The sequence below is a fragment of the Argopecten irradians genome, chromosome 2 (genome assembly GCF_041381155.1).
Source record: "Argopecten irradians isolate NY chromosome 2, Ai_NY, whole genome shotgun sequence".
Taxonomy (NCBI): Eukaryota; Metazoa; Mollusca; class Bivalvia; order Pectinida; family Pectinidae; genus Argopecten; species Argopecten irradians.
This window is the reverse complement of record NC_091135.1, coordinates 17112753-17132989: the sequence shown is the minus strand read 5'-3', so window position 1 is coordinate 17132989 and position 20237 is coordinate 17112753. Positions and strand designations below refer to the sequence as shown.

General features: G+C 34.7%; 1 protein-coding gene across 1 annotated transcript; it reads right to left on the bottom strand.

Moving 5' to 3' along the window:
• Positions 1–3527: 3527 nt before the first annotated feature.
• On the bottom strand, positions 3528–18352 carry LOC138314643 (dipeptidase 1-like). Its single transcript, XM_069255083.1, has 11 exons — positions 18198–18352; positions 14947–15183; positions 13764–13944; positions 13492–13624; positions 10110–10260; positions 9627–9690; positions 8906–9082; positions 8253–8349; positions 6450–6525; positions 5783–5918; positions 3528–4990 (listed from the first exon to the last, which is right to left on the bottom strand). Exons 2-11 carry the CDS (start codon positions 15150–15152, stop codon positions 4895–4897), a joined length of 1317 nt encoding a protein of 438 aa, XP_069111184.1. The 5' UTR covers positions 15153–15183; positions 18198–18352; the 3' UTR covers positions 3528–4894.
• Positions 18353–20237: the final 1885 nt, after the last annotated feature.

Here is a 20237-nt window from a genome sequence, read left to right as displayed (position 1 = left end):
AAGATTCTATTTATCACATAACTAGTATTAATCAAAACATAGTCAAAACTTTAGTGATTCTGACAGGACAGTGGCGTAGGAAGATGAAACGTAATGGGGGGGCAAAGGTCCTCAATATTTCTTAACACCTCCCCCCTCCCCGCGCCCCGCACCCACAGGAGATACTTGATATTACTTTTTTCATATATCATTACATATAATCATTGTACACATCTATAGACAGTGGCGTCGCTAACAGGAAATTAATTTGGGGGGTCTCCCCCGGCAAAAATTTTTATTATTTAGAATGGCAGAGATGAGTTTTACGATGCATTTTGTTGAATTTGCGAGCACCTTAGGCGCGAGATTTTCGTGTTTGGGGGTCCGAGGGATTTCCCCAGGAAAAAAATTTACGATTTAGAATGGATGAGATAAGTTTTACAACGTATTTTGTTGAATTTGTGAGCGCTGTAGGCACGAGATTTTGGTGTTTGAGGGGGTCCAGGGGTCTCCCCCGGGAAAAAGTTTTACTACAGGGTGTATTTAGAATGGCTGAGATGAGTTTTAAGATGCATTTTGTTGAATTTGCCGTAGCGAGAGTTTTGGGTTTTTGTGGGGTCCGGGGGTCTCCCCCTGGGAAAAGTTTGAGCTTATAATTTTACTTCTCGATGATTTTTAAGCCTTCTGAACATGGTAATTTTTCGATTTAAAGTTACCTGCATTTAGAAATGAAAATTGTGAGTGTCATCTTACCATTATGCAACCCAGCTTGATCTGAACATACCGGATTCACACCATCGGCACATTGTTGTGTAACTCAAAATAATAATCATCTGATTGTCTGGCTAAGACATATAAACAAATAAATCTGTTAAGAAGCATTTTTTGAAATAGTATAATCCCTTGATGGACATTTTTAGTCTAGTTCGTGTGTATTGAATTTTCATTATTAAAGGTTTGAACATTACATAATTGAATGCTTTAGGAAACATGCCGCGCAGCGAAATATTTTCTAAAAAGTTCAAAAATGTGTAGGTGGACCCTTTTTTCTTTCAAATGTGCATTTTTAGAACATTTCACTCGGCGAAAATGGGGGGGGGGGGGGGCAATAAGACATGTTTATTTAATCCTAGATCTATTGAATCCTTGAGAGAATAGGGATTACTATGTTTTGTTTCAATTCTGTTTTATGTAAGAGTGGCGAAATCAGGCTTGGATTTGACGTGTCAACCGAGATAATCATACAACATCACAGACGTCATTAATATCTACGACGCCACAGTAACGTTCGTCTTACAACATTTATGACATGACTGTATATAACATTGCTAAATGGGTCAGAGTGATATTATACATGTATACTAATTTTCACAACATGGGTCAATCTGATGCTTCCTGTCGGCATCCTATTTATTACGCAGTACAAATGTAGTTGTCTATCACTATACACAACACAGCAAAATTGTGAAATGAATTTTCATTAACATTATTGACCTCACCCACCCAGTCTGTACAGTAACTTAAGCCTAAGCAATTATAATGTGTCATGTAAAACTGCAGTGCATACAAATGTCCATATCTACATGTAATAATGTTGATCATATCCATTGTCAAACTACATTGTTACCATTTTTTTTTTTTTTAAATTTCTGGTTTGTTTTCTTTAGTTGTCTAATATTCAGATTACTTAAAGACGTTTCGGTACCTTCTGAAAGTCATTTCGCCATGTTCACTTTATGATACCGAAAAGACTTCCGCATGTACCGAAATGACATGTAACGAAGCTGCGATAAATGTGAGCCTACGGACTACCGAAACGACATGTGCATTACTTTATGGTTTAACTAACTAGCAATTTAATCATATGATCAAACAATATATTAGGAGATACATATATTCAAACGGCATCTGCCTCAAAGGCAGTACAATTGTCAGTTTACGTGCTGTTAAGCCACGATTTAGAACGCATGCATGGTTCTGTTGTCAGACAGTCACTCGCCAAGATGATCATAAACAGACTGTAAACAGACTGTAAACTGTACCTAACGTTATATTTGCAGGCCTACAAAAACAATCAAATATATCTGATAATAGTAATATCCACCGATAATGATATTGATGTCTATAACAAGTAAAATGAACAATTACTTACCTGATAATGCCGGATTTAACTTGAACATCAAGGCGGCTTCAACGTTTTTACTCAACCGGATACAGACAAAATACACATTCCTCATAGGGGGCGCGATAGTCTGCGCCATGATTTTGTGCATTCGAATCAGTACAAACAGATCCATTTCACTGTTGCACTTTTTGGGCGCATATTGTAACACAATTGTGATGATTAGTGAATAATTTTGTTACGCATTTCACGATATTTATTCACCTCTACAGAAAATTTCATAAATATCACTCATTTTTAAATGGTATATTTGCCGGTCCAATCGGTGAGAATAGCTCCGAAGGAAGGCGTCCTGGGACCCCGAAATAGCTCGTCTGTTGTGGAAATTTACCGAGAACCTGCGAAGTACAACCATTATTCAAGGCTGTATTGTGGTCGTTGTATGTAACATTTCCAAAAATCAGAAATACCGTTTTGTTCAGAATTATTTAGACTTTTTATATGTAGAGTCTCAGATTGCTAACTTTGTAAGTTATTTCACTAGGACGAATTAAACAGAAACCTGTGATCAAAATGCCGATTTTTGCCTGTTTGACCAAAAAAATATCACCTTTAAAGAATTTTCATAGCTGACACGATTATTTCAATCGATAGATCACGCTGAGATTAACTTACATTGAAAATTTTAACAAAATTTATAACATAGTTTCCTTATTACCCAAATCGCGAAAATAAGCGGTTTGATAGGTTTATTTAGCCGTATTAACATTTCGTTCCAGAACGAAAACTCTGTCATAACAGAGTTGTCGTTCTTCCTCTTCATTTCATACAGAATGATTTAGACTTTTTATATGTAGAGTCTCAGATTGCTAACTTTGTAAGTTATTTCACTAGGACGAATTAAACAGAAACCAGTGATCAAAATGCCGATTTTTGCCTGTTTGACCAAAAAAATATCACCTTTAAAGAATTTTCATAGCTGACACGATTATTTCAATCGATAGATCACGCTGAGATTAACTTACATTGAAATTTTTAACAAAATTTATAACATAGTTTCCTTATTACCCAAATCGCGAAAATAAGCGGGTTGATAGGTTTATTTAGCCGTGTTAACATTTCGTTCCAGAACGAAAACTCTGTCATAACAGAGTTGTCGTTCTTCCTCTTCATTTCATATTGGGGCTATCTTTATAACTATATAAAATTGTATGTTCGCTTCACTGTGGCCGAAAGAAGATGACCTAGCAATTCAAAACATATGCAAAACCAACCCCCCCCCCCCCCCAAAAAAAAACACAAAAAAAAAAAACGGCAAAACTAATCATGCAGGTCTCATCCAAAATGCATAAATTACCCAGACACGCGCACTTTACTGATTATGCATTTTGGGTGAGACCTACAAGATTAGTTTTGCAGTTATTTTTTTGCATATAATAATTATTTGTTTGCCGGTACTTTAAAATTTTGTAACTGCGAGAAAGTGTAAGTTTGAGGATATATGTTAAGTTGCATTTGTTTTCAACGGTTATCCATGAGTCTCTTGTTAATATTTTCGTGCTTGGATGTATTCGTTAAGATTAAAGAGATGTCTGAGAATACCAGCACTTTTACAGTACCTTCTTAAAGGAATACCTCATTTGTTTCTTCATATTCCGAAATATTGAAACTTGGGGAAAAAGAAAAAAAGAAAAAAAAAAACAAAAAAAACGAAAAAAAAACCATGGAATAACATCACAATAATATGGTTTTAGATATATACGTGTACTTGTATTTAGTTTACATTGGAGTTGTCTAATTTGCCAATCTTCCATTAGTGTATAGAAATATCACAACATGTAGGAAGTTTCTGTTGTTATGGAAAATGGCTTTGGCGGAAGAAGGAAAGGCGTAGCAACAGTATTGACGATACTGATTGTCGTGGCTCACTGCAATCGAAACACCTCAGCCTCTTTAAAAAAGTGTTCCGAATTTGAGTCAGCTGTTGAATCTTAAAAGTTGATCTATCCTAAATAAATGAAAACATTTATTTCATGAAATGAAAAGATAAATCTTTTAGACAAAAGAAAAGGTCTAAATTTTAACTGTGAATATAAGAAATATATTTAAACTTTGTGTAGACCATGAAGGGGATATTAATGCAACCTTGCTTCTCGCCTGATGTGAAGTAAACAAAATTAAAAGTTACCCTTTAAATAATAAAAAAAATTATAAAAAAATAAATAAAAATTGTCAAAACAAATGTTAGTTCATGTATTAATTTTTATATGAAATATTAAGCATATACTGGTTATACAATGTTACTACTACATCTACTTGTCTAACAGCATACTCCTCAAATTCAATGAAGCCATTAAGATAGGCTCTTCCTTGAGACATGGATGTTGATTGGTAGCATATAAGCCTAATCAAAGCGTCAATAATCTGAATAATCTAAAGATATATTTACCTGAAATCTTTTCCATTACATAATAAATACTTTTACTATTTAATGTAATGATAATCTTTTATCGTGAAGGGATAATACGTTTTCTCATGCAGGAGATTCACTCAACACACAGAACCGGTTATATCTTCAAATATTTCATTATGTAAAAAGTCTATATTTTGTCTACAGCAATAAATCTGTCTCCGGTAGCGTCCTTGTGCTAAATATATTTGGATACATTCACTCCCACTCATCCGCCATCTTCTATAAATACATTAAAACTTTTTGACTACTTTTTGTTGCTCTCCTTGATATACATTAATATATTGTTTGTGGGTAAGTTTCACACACACTGGTTGATGGTCTTAGAAACTGGTAGTACAGCCGAACTGTGGCACCACAATATCATCAGGATCGATGATGTCTTCATATGGAGCCATGCTTGACATCTCGTCACGTACCTGTCAACATCAATTGTTCATTTTTATGAATCTATGTTTTGACATAAGTAACGCATAGTGACTTCTGGGTCATTTCTAAATGTTTTACTATAGACTACTGCCATTATATTGATGTTATTAAAATGAGGCTGTCTTTATGCTACTTAAAGTGTTAACTAGTGGTAATTGACAGGTTTATTGTAAAGACTTTACAATGTATTAATCGTATTGCTCGACATTTTATTAAGCAAAATGTTCATTTTATTTTGTTTTTAAAAGTCTTATCTGTATTGACAATTTAAAAATTAAAACTAACTTAATAAATAAGGATAGATAAACGGTGGCTGGCTAGACTGGTAAAAGGGAGATAATTTGAATCAGAGCCTCCTGTCTCACTCGACGATTGTGGAGACTACACTGGTAATGTAATTGATTGTTACATATTCTCTGGGTCTTGTACGTCTAATTAGTGTATAGTTTATGTTAAAGTCTGATTTTCCGTACGTATAATATCGATCATACATGAATACGATTGATTGTTAACAGTATGATAGAGGGATAGAGTAGGTTATAAAGTATATCATATATGGTGGATCTGGTAAATACCACACAATATTAATATATTAATTGGAGAAATGTGCGACACCGAAAAAAAGACAAATCATGATTAATGTGAAAATGCTTGGATTTAAAAAAAATATGAATATGTATGTCTATCTGGACATTACACATATGGAACGTTTAACTTAAAAATAATATTTTAATAGTCTACCATATAAAATACATTGCTATATACGTAATGGATATTCCTACCCTCTCAACAGCCCTGAACACCCTCAGTAAATTGCCTCCTGCAAGTTTGGCGAGATCTTCATCCGCCCAACCTCTTTTCATGAGTTCGGCAAACAGCACGGGAAAAGTAGATACATCCTGTAGTTCGATTGGCATTCTTCAAAATAAACACATAAAAGTCATCTCAATGATCCATTTTTAAAAAATTCATTGCAAATATAACCAGCTTCCTCCAAAATAAACGTTGGTATATCGTTGGTTTTTACAAAATATCCCTATGGTATTTAATGACACTTTTACTGTTTGAATCTATTTGATTAAGAACATAAATCAAGAAGCAAACATTCAATACTTTTGTTTAAAATCCTGAAGGCAATCTATATTTAAATTAATATCAGTAACGGGAAGGGAAGGGCTAAGTATTTACAACACGTAAATTAGTATCGATGCAAAAACAAAATAAACATAAAGCATAGTGAATGGGCTTATTGTAAGGGTTTCAAATAACCAAATTCATAATTGTACGACATCTGAATTGTATTAAGTTTTTTTTATTTACTATTAATTAATTTATTTAATTGATAAATTAATTAATTATTTTTTTATTTAATCGTTTATTTATTTTGGGACGGATGTGAGGTTACTGACACTGCTATGGAGTTATAGGTATGTAAGTATATATACATACGTGGCCACACCATCATAGTCAGCTCCCATACCCACGTAATCAGCTCCTATCTTGTTCCTCACGTAGTCGATGTGATCTGTGGATGAAGATTATATTTTGCTATTTGTAAAAAACACATTTGATGATCATTTGTTTCAGTGTCCTGTCATCAGATAAACAACGATGTGACAAAAACTTTCCCAAAATCTTTCATGTTGGGTGAATGCATCTATATTTGAGAGAAAAAATAATATAATAACATATGGTACATATCTATCTAGTAAAATTGACAAATGTCATCGATGGGTATTGATATTAGGAATTTTTTGGCTTGACATTTAGACTTTTGTTGTCTCATTTAATTCTGGAATCATATACCCTTAATTAACGAGATCACGAAGAGTTTGGCAATATGACGTTTATTGGTGTTGTGTTTGTAGTTAATGGTTATAGAGGAGACACTAACCTGCTATCTGATAAACCGGTCTTGTGTTTGTAGTTAATGGTTATATAGAGGAGACACTAACCTGCTACCTGATAAACCGTTGTTGTGTTTGTAGTTAATGGTTATATAGAGGAGACACTAACCTGCTACCTGATAAACCGTTGTTGTGTTTGTAGTTAATGGTTATATAGAGGAGACACTTACCTGCTACCTGATAAACCGTTGTTGTGTTTGTAGTTAATGGTTATATAGAGGAGACACTAACCTGCTACCTGATAAACCGTTTTTGTTTGTATTAATGTTAATAGAGGAGACACTAACCTGCTACCTGATAAACCGTTTTGTGTTTGTAGTTAATGGTTAAATAGAGGAGACACTAACCTGCTACCTGATAAACCGTTGTTGTGTTTGTAGTTAATGGTTAAATAGAGGAGACACTAACCTGCTACCTGATAAACCGTTGTTGTGTTTGTAGTTAATGGTTATATAGAGGAGACACTAACCTGCTACCTGATAAACCGTTGTTGTGTTTGTAGTTAATGGTTATATAGGGAGACACTAACCTGCTACCTGATAAACCGTTGTTGTGTTTGTAGTTAATGGTTATATAGGGACATAACTGTACTGAACGTTTAAGGAACAACCTGCTACCTGATAAACCGTTGTTGTGTTTGTAGTTAATGGTTATATAGCGGAGAACACTAACCTGCTACCTGATAAACCGTTGTTGTGTTTGTAGTTAATGGTTATATAGAGGAGACACTAACCTGCTACCTGATAAACCGTTGTTGTGTTTGTAGTTAATGGTTATATAGAGGAGACACTAACCTGCTACCTGATAAACCGTTGTTGTTGTGTTTGTATAATGGTTAATATAGAGGAGACACTAACCTGCTACCTGATAAACCGTTGTTGTGTTTGTAGTTAATGGTTATATAGAGGAGACACTAACCTGCTACCTGATAAACCGTTGTTGTGTTTGTAGTTAATGGTTATATAGAGGAGACACTAACCTGCTACCTGATAAACCGTTGTTGTGTTTGTAGTTAATGGTTAAATAGAGGAGACACTAACCTGCTACCTGATAAACCGTTGTTGTGTTTGTAGTTAATGGTTAAATAGAGGAGACACTAACCTGCTACCTGATAAACCGTTGTTGTGTTTGTAGTTAATGGTTATATAGAGGAGACACTAACCTGCTACCTGATAAACCGTTGTTGTGTTTGTAGTTAATGGTTAAATAGAGGAGACACTAACCTGCTACCTGATAAACCGTTGTTGTGTTTGTAGTTAATGGTTAAATAGAGGAGACACTAACCTGCTACCTGATAAACCGTTGTTGTGTTTGTAGTTAATGGTTAAATAGAGGAGACACTAACCTGCTACCTGATAAACCGTTGTTGTATTCCGATGGTCAGCAGCACAGTTGATGTAGGCCGTGAAGAAATTGATCATTATTACCCCTCCATTTTCCCTCTATATACAACATAGACATCAATAAAAAAAACCTGGTATATTTGTTATATCAACGTCATTTGTTATCATAGACAATAATATTACAATTTCATTTTACTCGTTTAAACATGGCTCGCTGTTGCACAAAACTGTTATCCAATGGCTAAAACGAAATTTGATAATGAAAACATTTCTTAGTAATAGATAAGTTATATTAACGTAGATGAAGAAAACAGATCGACATTTTATACTGATTTTCAGAGATAAGTGCATGTATATAGGCATATAATATATTGGAACAGATTTTTAACTTTTCAACTATGACAACTTTTCCAAACAATTTAGATTAAAAAGCGTATAAATGAAAATTAAGAAATTATAGAATAACTACATATGATTGTAGAAATGGGAAACCTACCAATTTGGCGGATCAGTCATTGTATTTTACGATGCTTTTATAGAATATTTTGAATAAGGAATACAACAGGCGTAGCTTATATTTTTGAAATATTAAAAAGTACGTGGTACATAATACAATCCGTCTACACTTAAATGTATACCAAAAACTTAATCTCACCAGTTTCATGAGCGCATCGTCCTGGACGTTTCTGTAATGGTTACACAGTGAGAACACAGAAGAATGGCTGAAGATGACAGGCGCCCCTGATACATCCATGGCGTCCAGCATAGTCTGATGGGATACATGGGAGACGTCGATCATCATCCCGAGTCGGTTCATCTCCTTCACCACAATCTATAAGCAATATGTTATAATAAATTGGGTAGATTGTATGACAATTCTGTATTTGCATATTGCAGAGTTATCTGCCATCTGAGAAAACGTATTGATTATGACGTCATGTGTTTGCAAGCGTAACGTCATACTTTTCGGAGAAAACGACGTTAATTGCGCTCACAAAATAATGACGTAATAATCAATACCTACCCGCAAGCAAGGGAGCTAACTCTGTAATATGCAAAGACGGAATAACTACCAAAGCGATGTTGGAAAAGAGAAAACAGCGGTCGACTTGGAATCAAGCATTTCAAGTTTTGAGCGAATACTGTATGCAATGTATAACAAAAATTACCTTGCTTGGTTTTCTATATTGTTTCATTTTCACATGGGGAATGTAGTCATATCATTATGCATGAGCAATTTTTTGAAGTAATGACAGGAACGTTGCAGATCGGCATATTTATTTCGAAGGATGCTCATAAATTTATATGATGTTATCTCAAAAATTTATACCAGAAGTAAATACTATGATTGTTTATTCGGAAATAAAACCATTTACCTTTCCAAAATCCGTCAGACCTGTAGACACTCCGCCATTCTCGTCTGCCTTATAATTATCCGCCCTGGAGATACATTTCCGAAATATCATAATCAAGACAATAAATTATATAGAGGGTAAGGTTACTCCTCTTCTTACATAATAAGTCTTATTAATATACAGTACTTTCTTCATGCTCTGTTATTAAAAACAGCACCTGTATAGCGAAGTGAGAATAAAAACTGTTTTAACCGAGTGTGTCTGATTCCATGTTTACCGCCATTCCAATGCACTTTTGAATACTCATGCAAACTAAGCAATTTCGAGGTTTTGCAAAATAAAGTTGTACGGTTTGCTTTCTATCAGAGCTTCCTCTCCCTTAGTTATTTTCAACATGTTATCCTTATAATACCAAGAAGAACATATTTAAACGATTGCGATAAGTAACGTAAAAAGTTCAATGGGAGAAGCCAGGGTAAATATTAGACACAGATAACCACCTACCAATCTACATCACAACTATGCGTTAAGGTCATGTAGCGAACACCTGTCTGATAAAACATCCGGAGGACCCCGAGAGTATTAGCGATCATGTGACCGCCTTCGAGACCAATCAGACTGGCAATTTTCCCGCTTGCAAAGGTTGCTTCAATATCTGTAAACAAAATATCGCATATCAAATGATAAAAACGAATAAGCTTGCCAGTTTAAAATCGCACACTAAGCATTGTGGTAATGTAAGCATGTTATTTTTATGATGAAAAAAAAACTATCCCAGTGTGTTTTTGAATCTTTTCTTACTACATGATGCCTCTCTCCAAATCGAATGTCACCTCATACAATACATGTCTTTTTTCTGAGGTCCATATAGCACGAGATCATTTATAAGACACCGTGGCTGCAAAAAATGGAATGAGCTCGCTCATCCTAAATCGTGGTACGAGATGAAAGTAAAAGTAAGCCTCTCTATGATAGTACCACAAACACATCATATTTCTGCCACCGTTTGTTTGTCCTTTTAACAGACAGGGTCATGTAAGGACGGCCTCCAATGCATGCGGTGTGTAGTGTGTGTAAATGCGAGGTGCGTGTTTTGGGAGACTGTGGTATATTTGTGTTGTGTCTTCCTGTATAGTGGAACTGTTGCCCTTTTTATAGTGCTGAAGCATGCTGCCGAAGACACCAGGCAACACATCAAGTCGTTCACACCCTGTATGCTAAGCGCTAAGCAGGAGCAGAAACTACCACTTTTATAGACTTTAGACACAGCCTGCTTCACAGGGGGAGCGCTCAACTGTCACCAAATAACCATGCCATTATGTTTACTACTGTTTACAGAATGTAGTAGGAGCGATGGTTTGACCGAATACGACTTTACAAAGACAGACAGACAGACAGACAGATTCTTTATTTCCTCAATATTGAGATTACAGGTCTCACATGAATGAAATGTTATAACATTAACTCGATTGAATCAAAGATAACATGGTAACTGGTGCATAAGTTACATATTTTGTGATAAACAATGCAGGCTATGCACATAGCCAATTGGTCAGCGATGGTTTGACCGAATTCGACTTTACAAAGACATACATATTGAGTCCTTTTTGACATTGTCATGAAAATGGCGGCTGTAGATTATATGATACAAATATAGCATATAGGAAGGCATTTCTATCATCTCAAATACTTTTGATATATACTTTTAGGAACATTGAACATGAAACGAAGATTAGTTTTGGGAAAGAAATGTTTAACTGCTGTATTTGGGGCAAAATATGGAGATTTGTGGAAATGCACTTTTTACTCTTTAAAGGGACAATTCATTCTACAAGAATATTAAAATTTGTATATATATCGGAAACCCCCCAGTTCTAATGGAAATTAGATCAGTCGGTTTTACTGTGATATGTCAGAAAATCCCATGGTGGTAAAATGCGTGTGAAATGTTCAAACTCATTCGCTGTCCGCCATTACACATTGTGGTCGGATATCTTGTATGCCGAACCCAGTCCCTTGCTCGTAGAGTAATGCTACTTTTTTCTAGAACAGCTCAAATCGCTCTGACAGACGTGTGTTTACCTTATTAGGTAAATTGTCTTGCCTAAAAAATTATTATATCACCTCCACAGTGGTTATGTAGTTCATTTGTTTAACGTGCGTGACTTTGGCTCGGATATTTTTACAGCGTACACATTGTACCTGCTTAATCGTATTGATCAACGATTTGTAATTACAACGGTATCAATTAAAATACTTAACAATGACGTGGAATTTGTCAATATCTTATGTTACATGTTTCATAAGAAATGTAGAACAATACATTTATGCCATATTTTGCTTCTTGGTTATGTAAAAGAATTAGCGTGAGTGAATTGTCCCTTTAAGTAAACATATTTTTTCTAAAAACATTACTCCCACTATGTTCAGATAATATTTTAACATTTATTATGGACATTGGCATCAAATGGAACGTCCCATATATACCATGTTATGCTATAATCTACAGCCGCCATTTTCTTCAAAATAAGGTCAAAATAGACATGTACATGCTTTTGTTAAAGTTATATTGCATGCTTATTTCACTGTAACGATATGCATGTCACTTAAACATTTGATATTTGAACATATAAATGTTACTTGATGATAGCATATGCCGAAGAGAGCCGAAATCTAGGGATCATATATTCCTGGTTTTGAATAAAGCGCCTTCAATCACCGCCATGTTCAGTGACTTCGGTTTTTGTCGGATTCCATATCGTATCACACGACTAACGTTCGACACAACCTGCACATGATGAGCCAGGTAACTAGCGTAAGCGTACACGTGTTTGTTTACGTTCACCTTCTGGCTAATATGAGAAAATCATGCTGGTTTATGAATACAGAATGAGTATTTGAAACATCCAATTCACACATTACCGTAAATTATTGTGTGTATCAAATATTGTGCGAGCAATATTTTCTTTGTTGATCCTGTCTGCTGAGGTCGACCACATGTTTTGTTTATGAAAAATTGTTGACATTTTCTCTTGGTTTCACATTTCTTGAGTTACTTCGAGATTGTCGCGACGATGTTCGGAAGAGTTCGGAATTATTTGGCATCTTTCGAGCCTTTTTTCACGTGTACACGTTTAAAAGATTTTTAGCTTTTATAATTAAAAATATTTCAAGTGCTGTAACTTTATAAAAAGAACTAGAAAGCTTAAAACTCAGACAGAAGGAGAACAAAAAAAAAAGAGCGAAAGTTTTAGATCATACAACTTTAAGAGAAATCTAGTAAAACCAGCGTCCCTATTATATGCTATAAACACTAGTAAACATAATGGCATGGTTATTTGGTGACAGGTAAATTGAAATGTACATTTTTGTTTGAATATTTTGCCAAAATTTATAAACAATACAACAATATATGAGTTAACAGTAATATTTGAGGTTAGGACGGATGTATAGACACTTTATAATAACTATGTTACGTTCAAATACACTTAAGAAGTGATATATAAGCAGCGTACAAAAATCACTAGTTTAAACAGGGTTTTAAACCTTAATGAATCTTATCATCGTCAACAGTGAAAATTCATAATGAATCTTGCATTATTAACTACCAAACAGAATAAATTCATAAAACTGATATACTACCAAATCAAAATGACCACCTCCTCGACAAGATTTGAAACAGCAAAACATATGTATACCTTCAAAGATAAAAGGTTGATCTAAAACCTGATAGGAGTTTGACAGGAAAGAGATGAACTTCATTTAGATAAGAATTTTAGATACTCTTTAGAACAATACTTGGAATATATTTTTGAAATATGATATAATTTTTAATCCAGTTTTGTGTTTACGTTCATTCATTCATGGTAAACTGGGCATAACCTACCGTCTGCTGACAGGGCCAGTGAGAACGTCTCGGGATACTTCTCAGTAAACTTGTGGATCACATCTACCTGGTCAAACCCTTGTCTGACGGCGTCCTTCGCTCTGGCCTGACAGATGATGAAGGCTGCCCAAAACTAAAAAATGGCGGACCATGAACAAATTTTCAGCTGAATGCAAAGAATCGTATCCGTATAGTGTGAAAGTTTTCTGGATACATTAACTTATATATGTACTTATGAATGGAAAATACTTATACAGAGAGGGAGTGCGTACCTGAGCCCCGACTTTACCTTCCAACAGCCTAGGGATGTCAGTCTGGGCATATATCGCTTCGTAAGAGTTATCATTCATTGGTGTACCCTCGGGCCACTGAATACGAGTGTCTTCGTTCAGTTGTATTCCGTTCACCTTATTGTAGGCATATCGCCGGTACTGCCACGGCAGGTCGTTGTGACTTCAAGAAATTAATGCAAGTGATACATACAAATACAGAGTTCTTAGAAGATCGTAATACGATTGGAGACTATATACTAATCTGTTCACAATGTGCGTTTATATATCAGCTGTAGAAGACTCTATATTTAGGATCGTTTTAATTCTTAATTTTATGTTTCAAAACAATTCTATTTGTATACCTATGAAACAATATATATTTGTGCCCTCAGAAAGGAGAAGATTCAGTCACCACACCACTCTTCTCTCCACTTTTAACTTTCTCTTTAATGATGTACCATTGAGTTACCATTTACATTTAACTTTCTCTTTAATGATGTACCATTGAGTTACCATTTACATTTAACTTTCTCTTTAATGATGTACCATCGAGTTACCATTTACATTTAACTTTCTCTTTAATGATGTACCATGGAGTTTACCATTTACATTTAACTTTCTCTTTAATGATGTACCATTGAGTTACCATTTACATTTAACTTTCTCTTTAATGATGTACCATTGAGTTACCATTTACATTTAACTTTCTCTTTAATGATGTACCATGGAGTTACCATTTACATTTAACTTTCTCTTTAATGATGTACCATTGAGTTACCATTTACTTTTAACTTTCTCTTTAATGATGTATCATTGAGTTACCATTTACTTTTAACTTCCTCTTTAATGATGTACCATTGAGTTACCATTTACATTTAACTTTCTCTTTAATGATGTACCATTGAGTTACCATTTACATTTAACTTTCTCTTTAATGATGTACCATTGAGTTACCATTTACTTTTAACTTCCTTTTTAATGATGTACCATTGAGTTACCATTTACTTTTAACTTCCTTTTTAATGATGTACCATTGAGTTACCATTTACTTTTAACTTCCTCTTTAATGATGTAGAATTGAGTTACCATTTATATTTAACTACTCAATGAAACTATCATTCATGGTTACATAAAATGAAATGAAGCAGAAGGAAATTAAAAGCTCAATTGAATATACAGTTACCCATCAATGAGAACGTGTGATCCTAAGAACTGTTTGGCGGATTCCAAGCGGGATTCGTCTGTGTTTCGTTTAGAAACAGGAATCGCTATCACTAGTCCAATCAAGAGGGTTACTCCACCAACGACAGCCAGACCCAGGGCAAGTTTACTCCTCTTCATGAACACCACGCCCGGCGTCATCTTCTCTTTGTTACGAGATGTCGACATGCTATAATTTCAAAAGTTCCTGGGTCTGAAGCTAAAAAGAAAACTTTCTTTGATTAATTAACAGTCAGGGTCACGTGAGGACGGCCTCCCTTGCATGTGATGTGTTGCGTGTATGAAATGCGTAGTGCGTGTTTTGGGAGACTGCAGTATATTTATGTTTTGTCTTCTTCTATTAATCAAGTGGAACTCTTGTCCAATTTTTAGTGCTATATTACTGGGTCATGCCGCCAAAAACCCCGAGTAACACACCTCACCCTTACACATTATACCGACAATGTGCGAACCAGTCGTCCCATTTCCGTTATGCTGAGCACTAAACAGGAGCAGAAACTACCACTTTTATGGACTTTAGTGTGTCTCGTCCGGGGACAGAACTCAGTCCTAAGAGCTGCGAGTATATTACATGGAAGTGATGCTATTTATGACTTATCTGAGCTTTTCCACCAAATTAAAACCTTACTGACTGATTTAATTGACTTGGCTTGTCTACATGAACAGTCGGACAGGTGATCCACCCGTTAATCTTCATTTACATTCTGCTGTACCCGATAGTTCTTAGCGATTCGATATATATAATGAATATATCCTTATGTATAGGAAAAATGATACACCACATTATAATCCATTGCAAGGAATCCCTGCAATACGAACCAGCGTTTAATGTCACCTATTTTCCCAAAGTTCAGTTTTTTTTAAGATGAACGGTAGTTAATTAGTAAATTGTTAGCTAAGGAAGGCATTCAGCAAAACGTTTGGTCTTCAAAAGGTTTTTCAGACAATACCTTGTCAACCAAAACCTCACTCAGGTAGTCCCTCCTTTAGTTATTTTGTCGTTAACGATTGGCTTTTCCATGTGTTAACATAATCAATTCTTGAAAGTTAACAGATTTATTCTGCAATATTACTTTGTTCATATTCTACTCTTGCGATATCCCATGTACAAAGCCTATCAGTACTAGGGGCCGTATGACCGAGTGGTTAAGATGACCCGACACATTACCTCCAACCGTCCAGTTCGAAACCCATATGGGCAATTGTTTGGTACTGAGTCGGTGGGTTTTCTTTGATTATTTCGACTTTCTTCCACCTACTAAACAAAACACGTCTTGAAATAACTGTCAATTAGACGTTGAACCAAAGAAATCAGCATAATATGAAAAGTGTTTAAACAATGTTTTCTAGAATTCCAGGGGATAAGCCTTCATCCCATGTTCGAACGCTCAAGTCTCTATGTACAATGTAAACATATTTTAAGATACTACAAATAACAGGCAAACAAAACATTCACTACTACAGTACTACGTAGATTGTAGGAATTGGCTAATATACTTAACAGTTATGTACACATATATGCAATATAATATCATTACACAGAAAATCGTCTATTGTAGGGGATACAATTAATTAAGGAATGATTGATATTGTTTGTTGTTTACTGCGTGTAAACTGCGTTTTTGTACAGATATTTTAAATGACTCGCATTAGCTCGTCTCGATGTTGAAATTTTTAATTTAATTGAAATTTTATTAAAAATTAAGTGTTCAAATAAAATAAAACTCTGCTTTTTCAATGTTGGATTGTTGGAATCGCAGAACAGCTGGATTCAATTTGGCGGGAAATGTTGTCAAATTCAGAGAGTACACAAAATATAGTTCCACATTAACTTTATCTTTTATAATCCCATTTATACAATATTTGTTAAATATTTAATTTGCCGATATATTATTAAAGATTTACATTACATTCATACATGCAGCATATTGAAGATTTGTCAATCATCTACAATAGGCCTAATTGGATGCGCATTCACACTACTTGCGGAAGTCAGTGTTTAGTAGCAGTATCAACTTGCTTTCACATGACTCGAGGATGAGATAACTTTTCATATAAGCAATGATGAGATATCAATGAATTTTGTCTTCACCTGATTTTCTGAATATCTTTGAAACCAGTTTGCTTGGCTCAAACCTTTAATACGGCATTATGTAAATAAGTCTTGAAATCAAACACCCACTGTATCTCATTCAAAACATATTGCCGTTATTTCAAGACAAAAAGACAAAAAGAAATATGAATGCAGAGATATTTTCACGGAATAATCTTTCGTCGAATGGGATGTTGTCAGATTCTCTATAGAACGGAGTTGAAATAAGGATCTGTATTTTAATAAGGCCGTCTCAGTGACCTACTTTTTTGTATGGAGTGCAACCTCTTCTCTAGATCATGATTTAAGTAAGAAATCTAAGTAGTGACCATGGTTTATGAAATGCCATTACAACATGTTTATCTTTGTTGAATCTCACATATTGAAATATACCAATTTACTTTTTGTTAAATGACACATTTAGAATGTTCGCGTTTTGTCTACTTTTATTAATGGAAACTCTTGTCCAATCTATAGTATCATCTCACTGAAGCAGACCGACTGGAAAGGAACTACGATGTATGCTGTTAGCACAATATTCCAAAGCAAAGTACTTCGCCACAAAATTTCAAAAATAAATAAATAAACAAATAGAATGCTTGTATGATCCGAGTCTGTAAAGACATTCAAGAGAGAAATTTATTTATTTCATAACAAATATTTACTTTACTATCTTAAGTACGAGTTGTAAACTATTTTAATACTCGTGTAATAGCACACATACAAATACTGGGACTCAGCTGTACATGTTTGTAGACGGATACCAGAGACGTCTACAGTGTTATATAGCTGTGTTATCCTGTTGTTAACTTATATAAACATTGCAGTGATCTATAATTAAAAACGTACACAATGTCAGCGATTACTTCGTAAAATCTTTAAAATTTATAATTTGTCAAGTACATTGACAAAGAGTTAAATACCCACCCGGAAAGTTAAATATTATACAAAAATCATAATACGTGTAGTTGTGTCACGTGATGAAATTTTTCTGCTAATGGACAACTTTCGATATTCCTAATATCAACACATGTCTGGCAGTGATAATATATGAACCGCATAAAACTGTAACTTTTCAGTCTATGAATTAACATCATGAAATAATTAGTAAATGTACCCACCTTTCTCGAGGCAGTCTGGATAAAGGTATGTTATATCACGACACCTACAACCCACTTCACTCAAACTGCCTGTTCTGTCAACTGTAACACATCTCGTATTCAATGCGTCGCCTTTGCATGTATTGACAAAACACCTACCCCGATACTGATTTCTCACCCTCCATTCCAATAGTTTTATATGTAAGTTTCAAAGTTTTAAAGTGGTGTTTTGGGTTTAGCCATAATTTAATTGAAATGATTACATCCAAGGGTCACATTTGCCAAGTCATGTGCAGAATTTAGGTTTTGTGTTTTGAATGTGTTATCGCATGTCTATTAAGTATCTTCAGATCTTCCATTTTTAAAGCTAGTGTTTAAGCTGTATAAGCTTGTTTTATGAGAAATTCTTAAGCAATGCTTACATTGCAAGTATGATGTTAGAAATGTGCCTGCTGTGCATACTATTTGCAATTCCGTCTTTGCATATTACAGAGTTAGCTCCCTTGCGGGTAGGTATCGATTGATACGTCATTATTTTGTGATCGCAATTCACGTCGTTTTCTCCGAAAGGTATGACGTTACGCTCGCAAACACATGACGTCACAATCAATACCTACCCGCAAGGGCAGACAACTCTGTAATATGCAAATACGGAATATAAGTTTGTTCGGGGTTCTCTATTAAAACAAACTTAAGTAGTTTTAAACACATTTAACACGAATAACATAAAAGATGGCTATTTGACAGAAAATGTCATTAATTGAATATGACCTAATTTCTGCGCGTGACTCGGCAAATGTGACCCAAATAAAGTGTTGAACACTTTAGACCTTTGAAACGGTTTTAAAATGTATTTTGATCTACATAGCCATAAAATTAAGATTCAAAATTTAGTCGCCTTTTAAGATCATGCATTTGTGCAGTAGGCACAGTTCTAGCATCCTTCAATAAAGTGTTAATTGAAACAAGCTCATAAAACCAGCCTAAATGGTTTTTTTATGAAAAAAGCCAGATGATGCTTAGTGGACATATGACACCATTTATTTACTATGACCTAATTTATGCATGTGATACAACAAATGTGACTCTAGGATGTAATCATCTTAACTAGGTCATGTCAAGATACACATACAGTGCTAAACATCATTGTCAAATTATCACATCGTTGAAAAATGTAAGTTTTCACCAAAATCAAAAATGTTAATGCTAAATTAACAACAAATGCTAAAGTAGGTCACCGTGACCTACTCATTCAAATTTTCACCAGTTTTCTGATCTGAACCTCTAAAAACCGAAGGTTTGCTGGCAAAAACTGCTTAAAATATTATTTCTATACTCAAAAATGTTATTTCTGTTCTATTCAATTAATTCGGACTTACACTATGAAATGTGATTTTTCATCCTTTTGACATTTGACCTATTATTACCATGAGCCTAGAAAAAACCGGATATTCTGAATATCATATAGTATGTAGCTGTCTTTAAGGTATCTCCATAAAAAATTATTTTTCTTATCACTGAGTGGCCGTAAAACGGCTCTTAACTGAAACCTTTCCTTTCGCTTAACATAAGCTGTCCTCATTTTAATTGTGTATAGAGTTGATCAGGGTTATAAGGTGCGCACCTAAGTGTTATGTGTAGTCGACATCCAAGTGACTTTCTTATCATATTCTAAAGCTTTTTATTTACGTATCCCAGTCTCAAAGAAACCTTATCCTAAACATATCTGGTGAAAGAGGACAAGACTAGGAGCTGTTACGTAGAACTATGACCTATAGTTACGAAATATCTTTGTGAATAAGGTAATAAAACCGTGAATGGTTTGAGGTCAATGCTTAGTGTATATATACACCCCGATAACAGTGAATTTGTGTACATTTTCGATGCACGTCAAATTACATATGACCTACTTTTACATTGTCCCGACAGAGACCTTTTGAATGCTGACGCATTTTTTAATCCCACGTTGTATAACTAGTTTTAGGACTTCTTTTACCTTTTCTGTGATGTCCTATTTTGAAGCCAAGAGAATGCATAGGATAATATGATATCCCATTTAAT

Excerpts from the sequence above, each read along its gene's own strand:
- LOC138314643 (XM_069255083.1), bottom strand. The coding sequence starts at position 15,152 with ATGTCGACATCTCGTAACAAAGAGAAGATGACGCCGGGCGTGGTGTTC. Across the intron at positions 6,526-8,252 it reads AACGGTTTATCAGGTAGCAG|ATCACATCGACTACGTGAGG; the intron begins GTTAGTGTCTCC and ends CTTCATCCACAG. Across the intron at positions 4,991-5,782 it reads TGTTCAGGGCTGTTGAGAGG|GTACGTGACGAGATGTCAAG; the intron begins GTAGGAATATCC and ends TGATGTTGACAG.